General features: G+C 36.5%; 1 protein-coding gene across 3 annotated transcripts in view; it reads left to right on the top strand.

Moving 5' to 3' along the window:
* MALRD1 (MAM and LDL receptor class A domain containing 1) overlaps window positions 1-18021 on the top strand; it is a 763597-nt gene that overhangs the window by 105478 nt on the left and 640098 nt on the right. For all 3 annotated transcript variants that reach the window (XM_047742658.1, XM_047742656.1, XM_047742657.1), the window contains 3 exons: window positions 3547-3720; window positions 12971-13091; window positions 15096-15194. In XM_047742658.1, coding sequence (XP_047598614.1) covers window positions 3547-3720; window positions 12971-13091; window positions 15096-15194 — 394 coding nt within the window. The remainder of the gene's footprint in view (window positions 1-3546; window positions 3721-12970; window positions 13092-15095; window positions 15195-18021) is intronic.

Below are 18021 nucleotides of genomic sequence, written 5' to 3'. Positions count from 1 at the left end.
TGACGAGAGTCTCTGTGAAACCACAGCTGTGTTAGTGACTTTGTTCAGTGAGTTCACCCTTACCAATATTAAATTTGAAAACAGCTAAGCTGAAGAGTTCTTAATGGTCTATGATGCCAACTCTGCTAATGCGGTAAATTAAATATAAATCTTAAGCTCTGAGCCTATTTAATATGGATCCCATTGGTATTTACTCTTAATACACTATTAAAATACATTAACACTGGTGATGTACTGAATGACAGTTTGACAGCTTGATAGTCTGATGGGGCTTGTGTATCTCTTGTACTACTAAGGTTAAAATCTGGTTTGCATATTTACAAGCTTGGAACGTGCTGAAACTCTAGCAGGGATCTAACATTTAATTCTGGTTGAGGAACCTAAATAATCCCTTCCCATAGGATCTAATCAGACACTTCCATTAGACTTTTCATTCCTCAATTACCTGTCTTGCTTATCAGAGTTTAGGGGAGCGTGTTAGTAAAGTCTAAAATGAAGCGGACAGAATTTTTTTGATGAAGTGGTGCCAGTTAAATAGATAGACTAAAAGAACGTGTGCCACATTGGAACAGAGGATATTTGCTCTTTTAAGCTAGACAACATTTTAAAAGTGCATCTAAAAAATTATTTGACTTCACGGGTGCCTGGGTGGCTCAGCCTGTTAAGTGTCTGACTCTTGATTCTGGCTCAGGTCATGATCTCAGGGTCATGAAATCAAACCCTTTGTTGGGCTCCATGCTCAGTGGGGAGTCTACTTGAGATCCTCTCCCTTTCTCTCTGCCCCACCTCCTGCTCACACTCTCTCTAAAATCTATTAATTAATTAATTATGTTATTGATTGATTGTGTTACATTAGTTACCATAAAATATGTCCTTAGTTTTTGATGCGGTGTTTCAAGATTCATTGTTTATGCACAATACCCAGTGCTCCATGCAATACCTGCCCTCCTTAATACCCACCACAAGGCTCACCCTCAGTTTGTTTCTCAGAGTCCACAAACTCTCATGGTTCGTCTCCCCTTCCAATTTCCCCCAATTCCCTTTTCCTTTCCTTCTCCTAATGTCTTCCTTGTTATTCCTTATGTTCCACAAGTAAGTGAAACCATATGATAATTGACTCTCTCTGCTTGACTTATTTCACTCAGCATAATCTCCGCCTATCCCATCCATGTTGATGCAAAAGTTGGGTGTTCATCCTTTCTGATGACCAAGTAATATCCCATTGTATATATGGACCACATTTTCTTTATCCATTCGTCTGTTGAAGGGCATCTCGATTCTTTCCACAGTTTGGCTCTTTTGAACATTGCTGCTATGAACTTTGGGGTACATATGGCCTTCTTTTCACTGCATCTGTGTCTTTGGGGTAAATACCAAGTAGTGTAGTTGCCGGGTCATAGGGTAGCTCCATTTTTAATTCTTCGCGGAACCTCCATACTGTTTTCCAAAGTGGCTGCACCAACTTACATTCCCACCAAAATGTAAGAGGGTTCCCCTTTCTCCACATCCTGTCCCAACATTTGCTGTTTCCTGCCTTGTTAATCTTTGCCATTCTAACTGGTGTGAGATGGTATCTCAATGTGGTTTTGACTTGAATCTCCCTGATGGCTAATGATGATGAACATTTTTTCATGTGTCTGCTAGCCATTTGTATGTCTTCATTGGAGAAGTGTCTGTTCACGTCTTCCATCCATTTTTTGACATGATTATCTGTTTTCTGAGTATTGAGTTTGAGAAGTTCTTTATAGATATTGGATATCAGCCCTTTGTCTGTAGTGTCACTCGCAAATGTCTTCTCCCATTCCGTGGATTGCCTCTTTGTTTTGTTGACTGTTTCGTTTCCTATGCTGTGCAGTTCTTTAAAAAAAAAGTTTTTTTGACTTCAATTTCCACCGAAATTGGTACCAAGCATAAAATAAATGGGGAGACTGTAGATGCACTAATATCTGTCCATGTAACAAAACCATAGCAGTGAAAGAAAAAACCCCCAAAATCTAAAATACAGTGCAAGTGAAAAGGAGTCACTTTGAATCCCAAGAAAAAGATTTTACTTCTGAGAGGCCTCATCTCTGAATGTTGTGTTTTCTTAGAGAGTCCTAATGCTGCACTTTTCAAAGACATCATGAGAAGAAAAAGAATTACTATGTGTCTGAACTTGTTTTTAAGGAGATTTTGTGGACATATTTTATAGAGTGAGTCATCCAGCCATTGAGGGAATGAATCCCTGCCTCACACAGTATCTGATACTTAGTAAATGCTCAGTAAATATTGCTTGAATAAATGAGACTCCTGAATTTCATGCTTTAGCTATTGCTGTCAGCACTTAAAATAATTCTTTACTTTTTTTTTTTTAAACTACATTTAGTTAAGTGCTCAAACACTTAGATTGTCATCCCTGATAATGACTAGGAGGTGAAATGATCACGCCCCCCCAAGGTTGTTTTCTTACTTAAATTATGAACCAACAGTTTTATATGAGCTCCCAAGTTCTTTGATAGTGTCCCCAAGAGAAGGAATTAATGAAAAGTATTCAGTACAGTTTTCTTTTACCTGAGAAAATATTTTTTTCAGGAAAGTATTATTATTTTTTGGTTTGGATTTTGAGACGTCAAAGAGAATGTATAAGTGAAACCTGATTTTTGTACACTAAGAATATGTAACTCCCTAGATTTATAAGCAAGAAATTTATAACCATAGAAGGAAGGACCATAGAAACTAATGTGGAAGCAGACTAGTACCACCCGTGATGGTGTGGACAAATACATGTCCTCAGTGCTGACGTTCTATTTCTTTAGACTTCTTTTTTTTTTTTTTTTAAAGATTTTATTTATTTATTTGTCAGAGAGAGAGGGAGAGAGAGCAAGCACAGGCAGACAGAATGGCAGGCAGAGGCAGAGGGAGAAGCAGGCTCCCTGATGAGCAAGGAGCCCGATGCGGGACTCGATCCCAGGACGCTGGGATCATGACCCGAGCCGAAGGCAGCTGCCCAACCAACTGAGCCACCCAGGCGTCCCTTTCTTTAGACTTCTTGATGGCATGTGTTAAAAATACCAGTCAGGAGAGCCGCCTTGAGCCTTTTCTTTAAGGGGAGAATGCAAAAACAGGCAAAAGACATACTTAGCATATTCTGACTTGCATATTTGGAGGAAAAGAGACTTGAGATTTTATATATATACATATATATATATGTATATATATATATAATCTTTAATTTTTTAAAAATTTATTATTTAATCTTAAATATATATTTATTTATTTAAGATTTTATGTATTTATTTGAGAGAGAATGAGTGAGAGAGAGCATGAGAGAGGAGAAGATCAGAGGGAGAAGCAGACTCCCCAAGGAGCTGGGAGCCTGATGCGGGACTCAATCCTGGAAGTCCAGGATCATGACCTGAGCCGAAGGCAGTCACTCAACCAACTGAGCCACCCAGGCACCCGAGATTATATTTAACAGCAGAATGATTTGTGGTACTTTTAATTATAGAAAAGCTGTTGGAGACCGGCAAGTGGAATATTCATGTCATTCAAAAACATTTCCAACAGGTGCGATTTTGGTATCATTTGTCCCGGCATTCACATCTCTCGGTTTTTACAAGAACCTCCCTGGATGGGGATTTGCAAAAGCAAGGTGATCTCATTGGAATCTCCAAATCTCAGTGGACACAAGCAAAAATCAATCTCCTTGTGAAGGCTGGAGAATCTACTCTACCTTTTCAGGTAAGCAAGCACATAAGAAATGAATACAACTCAGCAGAAGATGCTAACTTAATACTATTTTTCTTAGAGAACAATGTAACACATATATAGCACATATGTCCCATAGATTTATCAGATATTGAAAAAAAACCAGCACATTCACAGTCAGGGATGAGTACAGATGTTACATTGAGTGCTCAGAAATTGTAATTTTTCACTTTAGAGTTCTGAATTCAATTATATAGAAGTAATTGCGTGGACACTTAGCAAAATTGGAGATAAGAATTGAATAGGAGGAAGAGAAAACAACTGAATAGGATTGCAGAGAGAAAAGTAATTTAATAAGAAAATATTTATTTTTTAAGTGAGGATGGCAGATTATATGAGATGGCTTGCACTCTGCTTGCCTTTTAATTCTGATGCCTTATTTTCTGCTGCCCGTTAATACTGAGATTTTGTGTCCATCTTTTCTGTCATTTTCTTGGCTCATAATAAAAGAAGGCAACTGTAGATAATCAAATTGGTGCCCAAACGTCCACCCTCCGGGATATGGCTTCCCTCTGGATGACATTTGAAAAGAGAGATTTTAGAAACTAGATTGGATGATAGAATATAGCAGAAAACACCACCTTTAGAGTTAGGTGGTCTGAGTTCTGATCTCTGCTCAGCTCATGGGTTACTAAGTGACTCCGAATTATATTTTTGAGCTTCACATTTCCCTATCTGTGAAAACCACAGAGATACTAAAAGCAAGGCTTCAGGGGAGTGTGGAGTATTAAAGATAAAGCTAAAATGGTGGCCACAAACATGGGCTCTGGAGTCTGGGGTTCAAGCCAGGTGTGTGTCATCATTGGGAAGTTGCTTAATCCCTAAGCACTTATTACTTCTTCTGTTACATAGGAGGTGAGGGTCATTGTTGCCGGTTAGGAGCCCTCATGGTAATGTTCCTCATTGGTCCTCATCTCTGAACAAGTTAAGATAAATATAGAAGTCAAAAACAACAAAATATTTTAGTGGAGATGCTTTTACAATCTGCAGCCATATGTAGAATAAAGAGATTTATCCAGAAAGCAGTGAACTGTGCCAGAGAAATTCAGGACTCACATGTTGGGGGAAACCTATGACTATTAGCCAGAGCTGTTGTCAGAGTGTAAGTGTCCAAGAGTGGGAGTTGAAGGAGAGACCAACAGCATGAGTTTAGCACATACAGCTTATTCTTCTAACATCACTAATCAGTTATATCCTTCCGTCCATGGGAGAGAGTGAGGTCAATTATAGCAGTGTTTCTGCAGGGGTAAGTTCCTGCCCATTGGAAGTAGGAGGAGTAGGGAATAAATATGGACTCCTGTCAGTATTCTTTTCTTTCTAGAACTGTTGTGAAGGTTGGAAGATTTATATATGTAAAGCACATATATAAAGATATTCTGGCATAGAGTGAACACACAAAGTTAACTCTTATTATTGCTGTGATTATCAGTTGGACATTATCTGGGAATAGTAGACATTCAGTAAATATTAGTATTCTTTATTTTGAAAAGGAGTCTCCTCTTGACCAGAATTCTAGGCTTAGTGATTAGAAGCTATGTCACTCAGGTCTCTAAACTCCCTGATTTTCAAGGATCACATTTATGAGTGTGCTCCCATATCTAATGGACAAAAGTACTGTGAATCTAGTAACTCTTAATAGGAAAGCAGTAAAGGCCAGTTATGGGATTACATAAGTGCCAATCTCCATTACATGTGATAGGACAAAAACAATCAGAACAGTCTGTTCTCTTGTTTCATTTATTTATATTCTATACAACATGATTTTCATTAGGTTTGCTTTTAGTTAGAATGAAACTTACCATGAAGATCTTTCTCAGTCCATTGTTAATTCCCATTACTGGGAATTAAACAGAATGTCCTTCTCCACACAAAAACCTGCATGTGAATAATGATTCATGATTTCCTTATGATTACCCAAACTTAGAAACATTCCAAGATGTTCTTCAGTAGGTGAATGGATAAATACACTGTGTTCCATCAAGACAGTGGAATATCATTCCATGCTAAAAATAAATGAGCTATCAAGTCGTGAAAAGACATGGGGGATCCTCAGGTCCATATTACTAAGTGAGAGCAGCCAACCTGAAAAGGCTACTCTCTCCCTCAGTCCAACTATATGGCATTCCGGAAAAGGCAAAACTAGGGAGACAAAAAAAGATCAGTGGTTGCCAACGCCTGGGGGTGTTGGGAGAGAGGAGGGATGAACAGATAGAGCAGAGAGGATTTTTAAGGCAGTTAAAATACTCTGTATGATAATATGATGATGGATAAATGTTATACATTGGTCTAAGTGCACAGAATGTTCAACATCAAGAAGGGACCATAATACAGACAGTGGACTTTGGGTGATTATGAGGTTCATCATCTATAATACATGTCCCACTGTGCTGGGAGATTGTTTGTTTTTTGTTTTTCTCAGAGGCTGGTGGGTGGAGGGAGAGGTAGAGAGAATCCTGAGCAGGCTTAAGCCTAGTGCACAGCCTGATGTGGGTCTTGATCTCATGACCCTGAGATCATGACCTGAGCCGAAATCAAGAGTCAGATGCTCAACCAGGGGAGCCACCCAGGCACCTTGGGAGATGTTGATAACGAGGAAGCTGTAGCATATGATGGGGCAGAAGGTACAGGAGAAAACTACACCTTCTCCTCAGTTTTGCAGTGAACCCAAAATTGCTCTAAAAGTCTTTTTTTTTTTTTAGATTTTTTTTTTTTTAATTTATTTGACAGAGATCACAAGTAGGCAGAGAGGCAGGGAGAGAGAGAGAGAGGGAAGCAGGCTCTCTGCTGAGCAGAGAGCCTGATGCGGAGCTCGATTCCAGGACCCTGAGGTCATGATCTGAGCCGAAGGCAGAGAGCCACCCAGGCGCCCCGCTCTAAAAGTCTTAATGAAAAACAAAACTAAACCAGATTGTCTTCTGTTAGAACCAGTTATTTAAGAAACATTTTGGGTTGAAACACATGCTGTTCCTTCCTGGGCCTGCAGGCCCTCATTAACGGATCACCATTACTGAAGGGATTGAGCGCAGTACCCTTTTCTTTTCCCTTTAGCATTTCGTCCTCGGGGTTCTGTTTTGTGTTTTCCTTTGTTTTTCTGTGAAAAGTGAGCCTGATCTTTATTATCTGGGGCATATGAACTGATTTGTAGGGTGACTAGTGGTTTGATAGGATTTTGTAATTGGGCGGCAGTGGATTTGTGATGTTTTTCTGAATGGTTCCGCGTTCTTGCTAGATCTTCTTTTGCCCCAGAGGACATTTTAGTCTCTGCCTCTGTCCTCCTTAATTCCGTTACTTGGCTACAGTATATTTGTTTTAGAAACTGCAAGTAGAAAAGAGTAAGAATTCCCTCAGATTTCATCATCAAGAAGCCCACTGTAGGTCCACAATCTCTAACCAACAATTTGGAAAGTTAAAATTTGGGGAATAGTAAGTTTTTGAAAAACAATTTGGAGGCAAAACTTAACCTCACCTGAACCTGTGTGAGGTGTTCAGGCCGCTCGTTCAGTGAGATGCTGGATTAGAGAGTGCCGCTTCTGGAATACACACGCTAAGTGTTAGGTGGACATTCTCAACTCTGAACTAGTCAAATTTCAAAACCCATACGGCCCCAAAGGCTTTGGGAAGGGATGAGGTCCTGTGTCCACATTCTGGAGTGAATCAGTCCTGAATTTATGCAGACACACACGTGTACACGCTACATAAATACACACAGTCACATGTATGCATGGTAGTATTTAATACATTATTACTACATATATATTAAATATTTCAAACAAGTAGAAAATACAGAGGCAACTCTCCTGTATTTGCACCTCAGAATGAACTGTGAGTATTCTGCTTGCTTATAACATGATACCTGTTTGCATATGAAGATACAGCTTTTGTTCTCTTTGTACCCATTTCTATTCCTTTTCTTGTCCTCTGCTGGAAAAAAAAAAAAAAAAATTGCAGATCTTATGTTAGCTTTAGCCTGATTTCTGTAAATTCTTATTAAGAAACCTGGAGTTCTGCATGAGGATTCTAGCTAGAATTCTAGCTAGGGCAATTCTCCTTTATTCTTTTAGCCACAATTGCAACAGATACTCTACCTATAAATAGTCACTTTAGTTTTTTAAAATATTCAGATATTTAAAGTTTACATTCTTGGGAACGGGCTTCTTTGCCACTTTAGTAGACTGAATCCTTTAAGAGTTACCTGAGTCATCCCCGGACTGTCCTTCAAAGTGACTGAACTCTGAACGTACGTATACAGCGTCTCCCAGTCCACACACTGGAAACGAGAAAGGCATCAATCCGTATGACCTCTGTGTCCCCTTGTAGCCATGAACTCTTGATGCACTGTCGTCCTTTTGATGTCTCTTGTAGACCTCCCAACAGAGTACAAATTGCTTTGAGTTTCTTAGGAAATAAACATCCTTAGGTAGGTAGGGCTTTTGTTCTCCCTGGTGGAAAAGGATAAGGCTTCCTCTTTATTCCATAAGAACAGCAAATTAACACCATTTACATAGTGTCTCCCTTTCCTTTATGTTTTTTTATTGAAAGAATATAAGTCAAGTAGTTGATAGTATTCTTTTTAATCTGTTTTAACTTGGCTCGCTCATTGGATATGTTGAGTTTTTACAGAAAGGTACTTCTTTGCAATTTCTTTTTCCTCTAACTGCTGTTCTTAGTTTTACTATCTAAAGGTTGTTCTTTTTCTGAATACTGTCCATTGATTTCCAGCTGATGTACTTTTTTCAGGTTTCCTATTAATATGTAATTGTATCATATTTTAGACTTCATTTTGAAATGACCCTTTTGTGAAATTTTCCACAGTGATTGATACTGTGTTCATTCTTTATCAGTCAATGATATAAATCAATAACAATTTCCTGACATTATTTGAAGATTCAGTGAAGGGCAAGATTTATAATACAATAGTAAAAGCTGGTGTAGTCTCTATGAAGTTACAACCTCCTCAGCCTTCTTAATTTAGGGCTGCACTGAATATTGTTCTACCAGACAGCTCTGGTCTGTAGCATCTGCTAAAGGCCAGTTAGCTTTTTATTTTATTCTAGCAGTGCAATATAGCCTAATCCTTAATGGCTCTGGTTACATATCTCGTTTATGAGATAGATGACCTTTAACCAGTTACTTCACCTCTGAAGCTTCTGTTTCTTTTGCTTTAACATGAGAACGAAAATAGCACATCTTCACAGGGTTAGAACAAACGAACGTGCTTCGTATAGCAGTAACCTTTAAATAATGTTTGTGGTCGCTCTTATTATTGATACCATCATTCAAAAATTACTATATTCCTATTTATCTTATATTATCTACTTTCCCCATTGCCTCTTAGATTTCTTTTTTGTTGTTGTTGTTGCTGTTCTTACTCCTTTTTTTAAAAAACAAGATATCAAATAGCCAAAATCTAAATGTGCTAGTTGAGTATTTCTCTGGAAAGGCTTACCTTGGTTTTTCAGATATAAAAAGTAATCACTGGAATATAAGCAACATTTCTTTAAGTTGTTTGGTTCCTGAAAGCAAAAACCAGAAATGATTTTGCTTTTTCGGGGAGTAACATGATATCAGTGAGTAAAACAAATATCAGCAAGATCCTGAGCAGTAGTTTTAGAAGGGAGAGACTTCTGCATATAACTTAGAATTTAAATTCTCAGATTTTCTTGAGAATCTTAAAAAATGACGTTTTCACTTCTCCTTCATTTGTGGTTGAAATACCCGTGGTTGAAACATTTCTTCTGCGTGAACTCTTTCTCACCTACTGATTATTAATTCGTCCTGTATTTCCCGAAGGAAAACTGCCTTTGGTCACAAATCAAAGGATCGACTTAGTTGAAACAAGCAATAAAAAACAGAAATAGCCAAGATGATTCTGGAATCACTTGATGGTATTATTTACAGATACAAGATACATTTTTAAAGGAAGTGACCATTTTACTTTTTAAATTTGGAAGACTTTAATTCATGGTAGAGTTATAATTTTTTATTTTAGACTTCTGAATTTAATAATATGGAAGTAAACAAGGTGTACATGACCCAATGTGGTTTTTTATTTGGCTTTGGATGTAGTTTTATATTAACATTTTAATATGAATATCTGAAAGTCTAGTGGTTCCCTTCAGACAAAATGATATAACCATATTTTACAGACCTAATTCCACAATTCCATTTCAACTTCTGCCAGGGTCCCAACCACTTCAGGTACTTCTTTACCTTTTTTTTTTTTAAGATTTTATTTATTTATTTGACAGAGAGAGTGATCACAAGTAGGCAGAGAGGCAGACAGAAAGAGAGGGAGAAGCAGGCTCCCCACGCAGCAGAGAGCCTGATGCGGGGCTTGATTCTAGGACCCTGAGATCATGACCTGAGCTGAAGGCAGAGGCTTAACTCACTGAGCCACCCAGGCGCCCCATGTACCTACCTCTTTAGCTGCACAGAGAAGTGACCCAAGCATTCTTTTCCCCCCAGTCTTTTTAGAAGTTGTTTAGGGCTTCCAATATGGTGGTTAATAAAGGCTTGTCTAATGAGTCTGAAGAATTAAGCATTTGTATTTTCATTGACTTCAGTCAAGGATGATTTCTAGTAATGGATGAAAGGAAAAATCTTTTAAAGCTGTCCAGAATAGATTACTATGACTTAATGGTGCTAATAAGCATAATATTTTTTTTCAATTACAATGTCTGTAGATACTTTGTCAAAATCCTTCCCTAAAAGCTATTGTTATTTTCTGCCTTATGTATGAAGACCAAGTGCCTTAGTTGGTTAAAACTCTACAAAAAAAAAGTTCTAATAAAAATTTTAAAAATCATTAAAATTATATATATATCTCATCAAAAATTGCAGATAAGTCAATAGTCTCTCCTGACCTCTTTCACCTCCTATTATAGTCTATATCTTGAGGTTAGCATAGACATTAGTTCATTTTTACTTCTGAACCCTATTCTACTTATGTAATGTGTATGTATGTACCACTATATCTAGAAATCGAAACCATTGTATTTTTAGCCTAAGTAGTATCTGATCGTAAACTTTTTTTCTGTAATTTTCCACTCAGAAACACCTATTGAGGTTCTGTCCGTATTAGCAAATAGAGGTATTATTTTTAACTGGCATGGTTACTCATCGTCTGTATAACTATTTTTTTGATTGATGTTTAAATTGTTTCCATTTATTTGCTATTAAAACCAACATTGAAGTAAACATTCTGGACAGGTTTTCACATACATGCTGAAGAATGTGTCTCTAGCATAAATGCTGAGAAGTGGGTTTAATTTTTGTAATCTGTGCTATTTTTTTTTTTATTATACTGTTAGTCACCATACAGTACATCATTAGTTTTTGCTGTAGTGTTCCATGATTCATTGTTTGCGTATAACACCCAGTGCTCCATGCAGTACGTGTCCTCCTTACTACCCATCACCGGGCTAACCCAACTGCCCACCCCTCACTCCTCAGTTTGTTTTCCGTAGTCCATAGTTCTCTCATGGTTTATCTCCCTTCTGATTTCCCCCCCTTCATTTTCCCCTTCTTTCTCCTAATGTCCTCCATGCTATTTTTCTTTTTATTAGATAACATTGAATTGCCCTCCAACTGGGCTGCACCAGTTCTTGCTTTCAGGTTGTTGTATCTATTACTATTACTTCATTTATCGTTCTCTTAAAATCCTATATTCCTGTGTATGGGAGGAAAATATATTCTCTTATGGTTTCTGGCTGGGTTTGAAAATTAAACTAATAAAGCAGATTGAAGGAGAAAGTGTATAAAATTATTTAATACAAGTCTTACATGACAGTGGAGCCTTAATAAGGAAATAAATACCAGTTAATAAAGAAACAGTTAATCCTGAGCCTTTTCATGCAATGTTCGATGAAGAACAGTCATGGGAAGATATGATGGGGTAAAGAGTATGAGCGAAGTGTGATCAACTGGGAGAAACTTAGGCAGGTGAAGATTCAGATTCCTCTGCTTGTGTGTCCTTTTGTCCTCTGAAATAAGGATGCCCCTTCCCTCACACGAGGGAAGATCAGATAGTCCATCCTGCACATGCCCTTTCCTAAATTCCTCCAGCTTGAAATACTGATTATGCCAAGGTGCACCATATTTTGGGGATAGCATGTCTCAAAACCCAACATCCTACAGCACCGCTAGTGTTCTCGTCCATGTGCTGCTAAAGCAAGCGTTTCACCCAGAGTGTTCTAAAAGTACCATGCACCTCCATGTCTCCTTGCTTTTGCTTGTAATGTTACCAGCTTCTCTAACAAAATCTGAAGTGGCAGTTACAGCTGAGAAATATTATTAGGTAATTAGTTATTGGTTGTTAGGTAATTCATATTTTTACCAACTTTTTTTTTCAACTTTTGTCTCACATTCTTGGCAGAAATAATGAAGTGTTTTTCTTCGATTCTCATAGTATCTTAAACATATCTCTTTGTATAGCACTTGTGATGTAGTTTAGCTGTTAATGCGTCATACCAAGTAAATCAAAAGATCTTTGGGATCTGAGGTCCTCTCTTTTAAGACCGAGATGCACCACCTACAGTGTCCTGGACAGGTGGTCCTGCTACATGTCTTTGACTTCAGGCAAAATTTCTCTTTCTTTCTCTCTTTTAAGATGGTAGATTAACAGTGTAATAATGTGATTAACAAGAAAGAAAACAAATTGTATCAGTCATTATTCAGAGTATTAGAATAAATTACACTGAAGTAGATGCCTCTGAGTGCTTTAACTTATGAATATTATTAAACACTGTATGTGATTATTGATTCTGTGCTTTCCCTCACCAAGTAGGTTTCTGTATATATACATAATATATATTAGTATTTAAATATTCTGATATGAAAATGAATCATTGCCTCCAGCAGACCCATTATGAATGAATTCATATCTCAATTAAATTGAGTTGTAAACCACACAGTTGATTACCCCAAAGAGCTCATTTTAAATGCATATGACTCTTAATGGCTCCAATGGGAAGGCAACTCTTCAGGAGTGATGAATGTTTCAACTTTTAATTGAAACGAGGTTACCTAAGACATTAAGGTTACATAAGATGCTGTCAAAGACGCTGTGACTTTATAAATTTATAATTTGAACATGCTGGTCAAAACAGTCTTCTAAAATTAGATTGGAAGGTGGGACAGATGCAAATGAGCTTCTCCACACAAAGTATGGGATTGTAAGACATCTATGGTGTATTTTTAATAATTTGTTTTTCTGTAATTATAGTTGATTTTGGAAGCTACTGTTTTATCATCAAATGCTACTGTTGCTCTAGATGACATCAGTATATCCCAAGAATGTGAAATTTCCAATAAGTCACTTCCAGGTACCAGCATACTAAAGAAAGGTAAGTTTCTTCTTGTGGCCACTGACGTTTTAAACATTGAAATAATGAGTTCCTCCTGATACCAAAATTTAAAATATATTAGAGTCCTTCAGTAATATAGTCCATGAATAGCTAATACCAGGATGTGGATTCTATCACATATCCTTGAAAACTAAAACATACTTAAAAATACATATATATGTATATATATATAAAATGAGATATATCACAGCTTAGGCCTTATAGACTTTTCCAATAATATTCAATGCTTGTGGCTAAAATTGCCACAGTTTCTTAGTTATAAGAAACATGAAAGAATTCTCATTATTTTGCATGTTTTAAAAACACTTCTATAAAAATTTAATTCTATTTTAATTTTATTTGGCACTTCTAATGAATATATAATGAAATTCATGTTCAGAATCACCTAGGAGTTCAAAAAACTTACTGTGTTTGGAAAAGTGACTTAAGGCCGGCCAAACATTTAAATCTTGATCCTAAAATTCTCTTTAAATTTAGAACATATATTTTCAAGTAACAGATGGAGTTTGGCCAGTTCTTTGACTAAATATTTTGTAGAGCGTTTCAATTAAGAGGCCAAAAGATTGTCACAAAAATGAATCCCCGATAGTCAAATAGGCATTTTTGGAAAATCGAACCATTGTTTAGGTTCTGAGAATGGATTGCAACAGTGTGCACTGTGCCTGCAGTTACCTGTCATTTTAACACTGATTGTTCTTTCCCTTTGACCACTCCTACCCAGGAGTCTGTTAGTAAATAGACAATGTTAAAGATTTTGCCTGAAAATGATCACATTTTATTTTTCTTTATATACATGAATGTTACTTGCATTTAGAAATCAGGCACATTTTATAATCTGAAGTTATGTTTTATTAAAGAACATATGCAGTAAGTGGAAAAGTTGAATTCTTACATAAGCTAAATGCAGTCATTGAGGGTACTATAGCAAAAACAATTCTGGACTGAGAACTACATTGAAGAACTTCTAATTAGTATTCTTTTAGCAAAGACCTCTTTCATTGGTGAGATTGTATAATTCTCTATACTAACTTTATATTGTCCTGTGTATTTACTTTAGTCAGAATATGTGTTCTGAATATAATAAACCGTTCTAAGCTCTGTATGTGGTTCTGATAGACATCGGGGAATGCAAAGCAGCAGATTTAATGATTGAGGTTTTTTTTTTAATTTAAATGAGTTTTTGAGGGTTAACCAGTGTTCCCTTATTTCTGGTATTTAATTAAACATTTTCCTTCTCCTAATCAAATACGGCATCACCAGAATTGGAAGTTGACATTGAAGAGAATGTAACTGGAGGCAAGACTGTGGTTAAAAGTTTTAAATTATCTCTAAAATCAACCTTAGCAGAAGTCTCTGAGAGTGCTTGATCTCATTTACAGAGAATTGTCTTCAGAAATTAAATCAAAACTCAATCTATGTGTGCTTTAATCCGAACTCCATCATAGTTGGGTAGAGCATAATTCTAATTAGACCAAAATTATATGAAGTTTTCCTGAAAGGTCAATTATTGTACACAAAAAGAGAGGGGAAAAAAAAAGCTTTCTTACTGTTTTTGCGAATTTGGCCAGTAGGTCATTATAAGATCTCCTTTGTAGAATTTAGTATTATCACCCAGCAGAAGTTTAGAATGGGACTGTAATAGGCTTTTAAAAAGTAAGCCAAATCCCCCGGTAATGAATTATGTTATACTTGTGGGGCAGAATGGCCAGAGATTCACCTAGATCCTGTGTTTGAATTAAAGCCTTTGAAGGCTTTAATCAGCATGCAAATGGCTGTAAGATCTTCATTGCAATCCTAGTGCCTTCCTTTTACATTTGAAGCACCATACACAGGATGAAAAGAGAAAACTACTCTGATTTGGTTTTTTGATCTAGCTTCTGTGTCTCTAACATATTTAAAAACTAGTGTTCATAAAATAATTACACATTCCGTTTATGGAAGGGGAAGAGTATGTTTTATCTCCTCCATCTCTTAATTTTGAAGGTGGATTTCTGTCACGTGAAGATGCAGGCTATATTTCATCCAGCAGATTCCGTGATTTTCCATCTGGCTGCTCAAATGGAACAGATGAAGCCAATTTTGGTGAGCCAGTACTTTAATTACTTAGTCCCTTTAGTACTTAGTCATTGGCTAAAATTTATGTCCACAGTGGTCCCCGCCACCTTATCGACAGGGGATACATTCCAAGACCCCCAGTGGATGCCCAAAACCACAGATAGTACCAAATCCAATGTGTACTCTATGTTTATTCCTGTATATACATATCTGTGATAATGCTTGATTTATAAGTTAGGAATGGTAAGAAATTAACAACAATAATAGAACAATTATAATAGTGTACTGTAATAAAAGTTATGTGAATGTAGTCTGTTTCTCAGAATATCTCATTGTACTTACTCTTCTTGTGATGATGTGAGTTGATAAAATGCCTGCCTGATTAGATGAAGTGAGATAAACAATTAGTTATTGTGAAACAGTGTTAGGCTACTGTTGACTTAAAAAAAAAGAACTCCAGTATGTTAACGTACAGTGTTATAGTAGTTTCAGGTGTACAATACAGCAATTCAACACTTACAACACCCGGTGCTCATTAGGACAAGTGCACTCCTTAATCCCCATCACCTATTTCACTATCACTATTTCACTCCCCCCCATAACCATCAGTCTATTCTCTGTAGTTGAGTGTGTTTCTTGTTTTGTCTCTTTCTATTTTTCCCTTTGTTCGTTTGTTTTGTTTCTTAAATTCCAAATATAAGTGAAATCATGTTATTTGTCTTTCTCTGATTGTTTTGCATAACATTATACTCTGTAGCTTTATCCATGTTATTGCAAATGCAAGATTTCATACTTTTTTATGGCTGAATAATATTCTGTTAGTATCTCTAAACCACATCTTCTTTACTCCTCAATCGATGGATACTTGGGCTGCTTTCATAGCATGGCTATTGTAAATAATGCTGCTATAAACATATGGGTGCATATATTCCTTTATATTACTGTTTTTGTGTTCTTTGGGTAAATACCCAGTACTGGGTATTTTTGAAGAACCTCCATATTGTTTTCCACAGTTGCTACAGGAGTTTGCATTCCTACCAACAGTGCACAAGGGTTCCTTTTTCTCTATGTCCTCATCAACATTTGTTTCCTGTGCTTTTGAGTTTAGCTATTCTGACAGATGTGAGGTGATACCTTGTAGTTTTGGTTTGTCCTTCCTTGATGATGAGAGAGATGTTGAGCATTATTCATGTACCTTTTGGCCAGCTGGATGTTGTCTTTGGAGAAATGTCTGTTCATGTCTTCTATCCATTTTTTAATTGGATTACTTTTTTTTTTTTTTTTTTTTTTTGGTATTGAGTGTAAGTTCTTTATGTATTTTGGATACTGACGCTTTATAAGATATGTCATGTGCAAATATTTTCTCCATTCAGTAGGTTACATGAAAAATAAGATGGCACAGGGAATAAACGTAAGCAAAGAGGTAAAAGACCTGTACTCTAAAAACTCTAAAACACTGATGAAAGAAGTTAAAGACAACACAAAAAATGGAAGGACATCCTATGCTCATGGTTGGAAGAACAAATATTGTTGAAATGTCTGTAGTATCCAAAGCAATCTGTAGATTTAATACAATCCCTATGAAATACCAACAGCATTTTTCACAGAACTAGAATAAAAAATTCTAAAATTTATATGGAACCACTAAAGACCCCAAAGAGTCAAAGAAATTTTTAAAAAGAAAACCGAAACTGTAATTCCAGACTTCAAGTTATATTCAAAGCTATAGTAATCAAAACAGGATGCTACTGACACAAAAATAGACACATAGATCAATAGAACAGAATAGAAAACCCAGAAATAAAGCAATGATTATATTGTCAATTAATCTTCAATAAAAGATGCAAGAATACCCAATGGGAAAAAAGATAGTCTCTTCAACAAAGGGGATTGGGAAAACTGGTCAGCTACATGCAAATGAGTGAAACTGGAAAACTGGACCACTTTCTGATACCACACACAAAAATAAACTCAAAATGGATTAAAGTAATAAATGTGAGACCTGAAAGCATAAAAGTCCTAGAAGAGAGCACAAATTCTCTGATGTCTCTGGCATCAGCCAAAACAACATTTTTCTAGATATCTCTTCTGAAGCAAGGGAAATAAAAACAAAAATAAAGTAATGGGACAACATGAAAATAAAAAGCTTCTGTACAGCCAAGGAAACAATCAACAAAACTAAAAAGCAGCCTAGTATTGACCTTTTGACCATTCATCAGAGTAAGGATCATCTGCTCCCTCAGACAGTTGACCTTGGTTAACTGAAACCAGGGAGAGCAAAACCGCAGACAAGGGGGGACTACTGTACATATCTACTCTGAAAATAAAGTACACACTACTCAAGTGAATATTTAATGAAGAGCACCAGAATGGAGTCCGCTATAAAACTAAAATGACTTGCAGTTGAAAGCAAACCAGATTAGCTTTAAAACAGTAGCAGAAAAATGAAGATACCTCTTTCCTTCCGTTTTGCTGTGTTGGAGTATAGAATTTAAAATAAATGCAATATAGAACTCAAAAGACAACAAGATTATATTATAAGTATTCCTTTATTCTTTGTGGATATATAAGAATGCTTACTCTTATTCTAAACAATTGCCACCCAAGTACAACTAATGGCAGAAGACTATACAATACTTAAGAATGCTCCTTCAAACTATAGTGTACCAATAAATCAGTTGGTCATAAAACTATAGATCTTGGCTAGTTCGATATGTTTTTAAATTTTTTAGGGTTTCCTTTAAGTTTTTCCTTTCTGAAGGCAGTGTATACATCCGTTCTGCATTACCCTTACATGGCTCTAAAGTTATCCTACCATACCTGGGAAAATATTAAAGAAGGAAAAGAAGGGGAT

The sequence above is a fragment of the Lutra lutra genome, chromosome 8 (assembly GCF_902655055.1).
Source record: "Lutra lutra chromosome 8, mLutLut1.2, whole genome shotgun sequence".
NCBI classification, from domain to species: domain Eukaryota; kingdom Metazoa; phylum Chordata; class Mammalia; order Carnivora; family Mustelidae; genus Lutra; species Lutra lutra.
The sequence above is the reverse complement of the archived record's forward strand: the minus strand, read 5'-3'. Positions and strand labels throughout refer to the sequence as shown.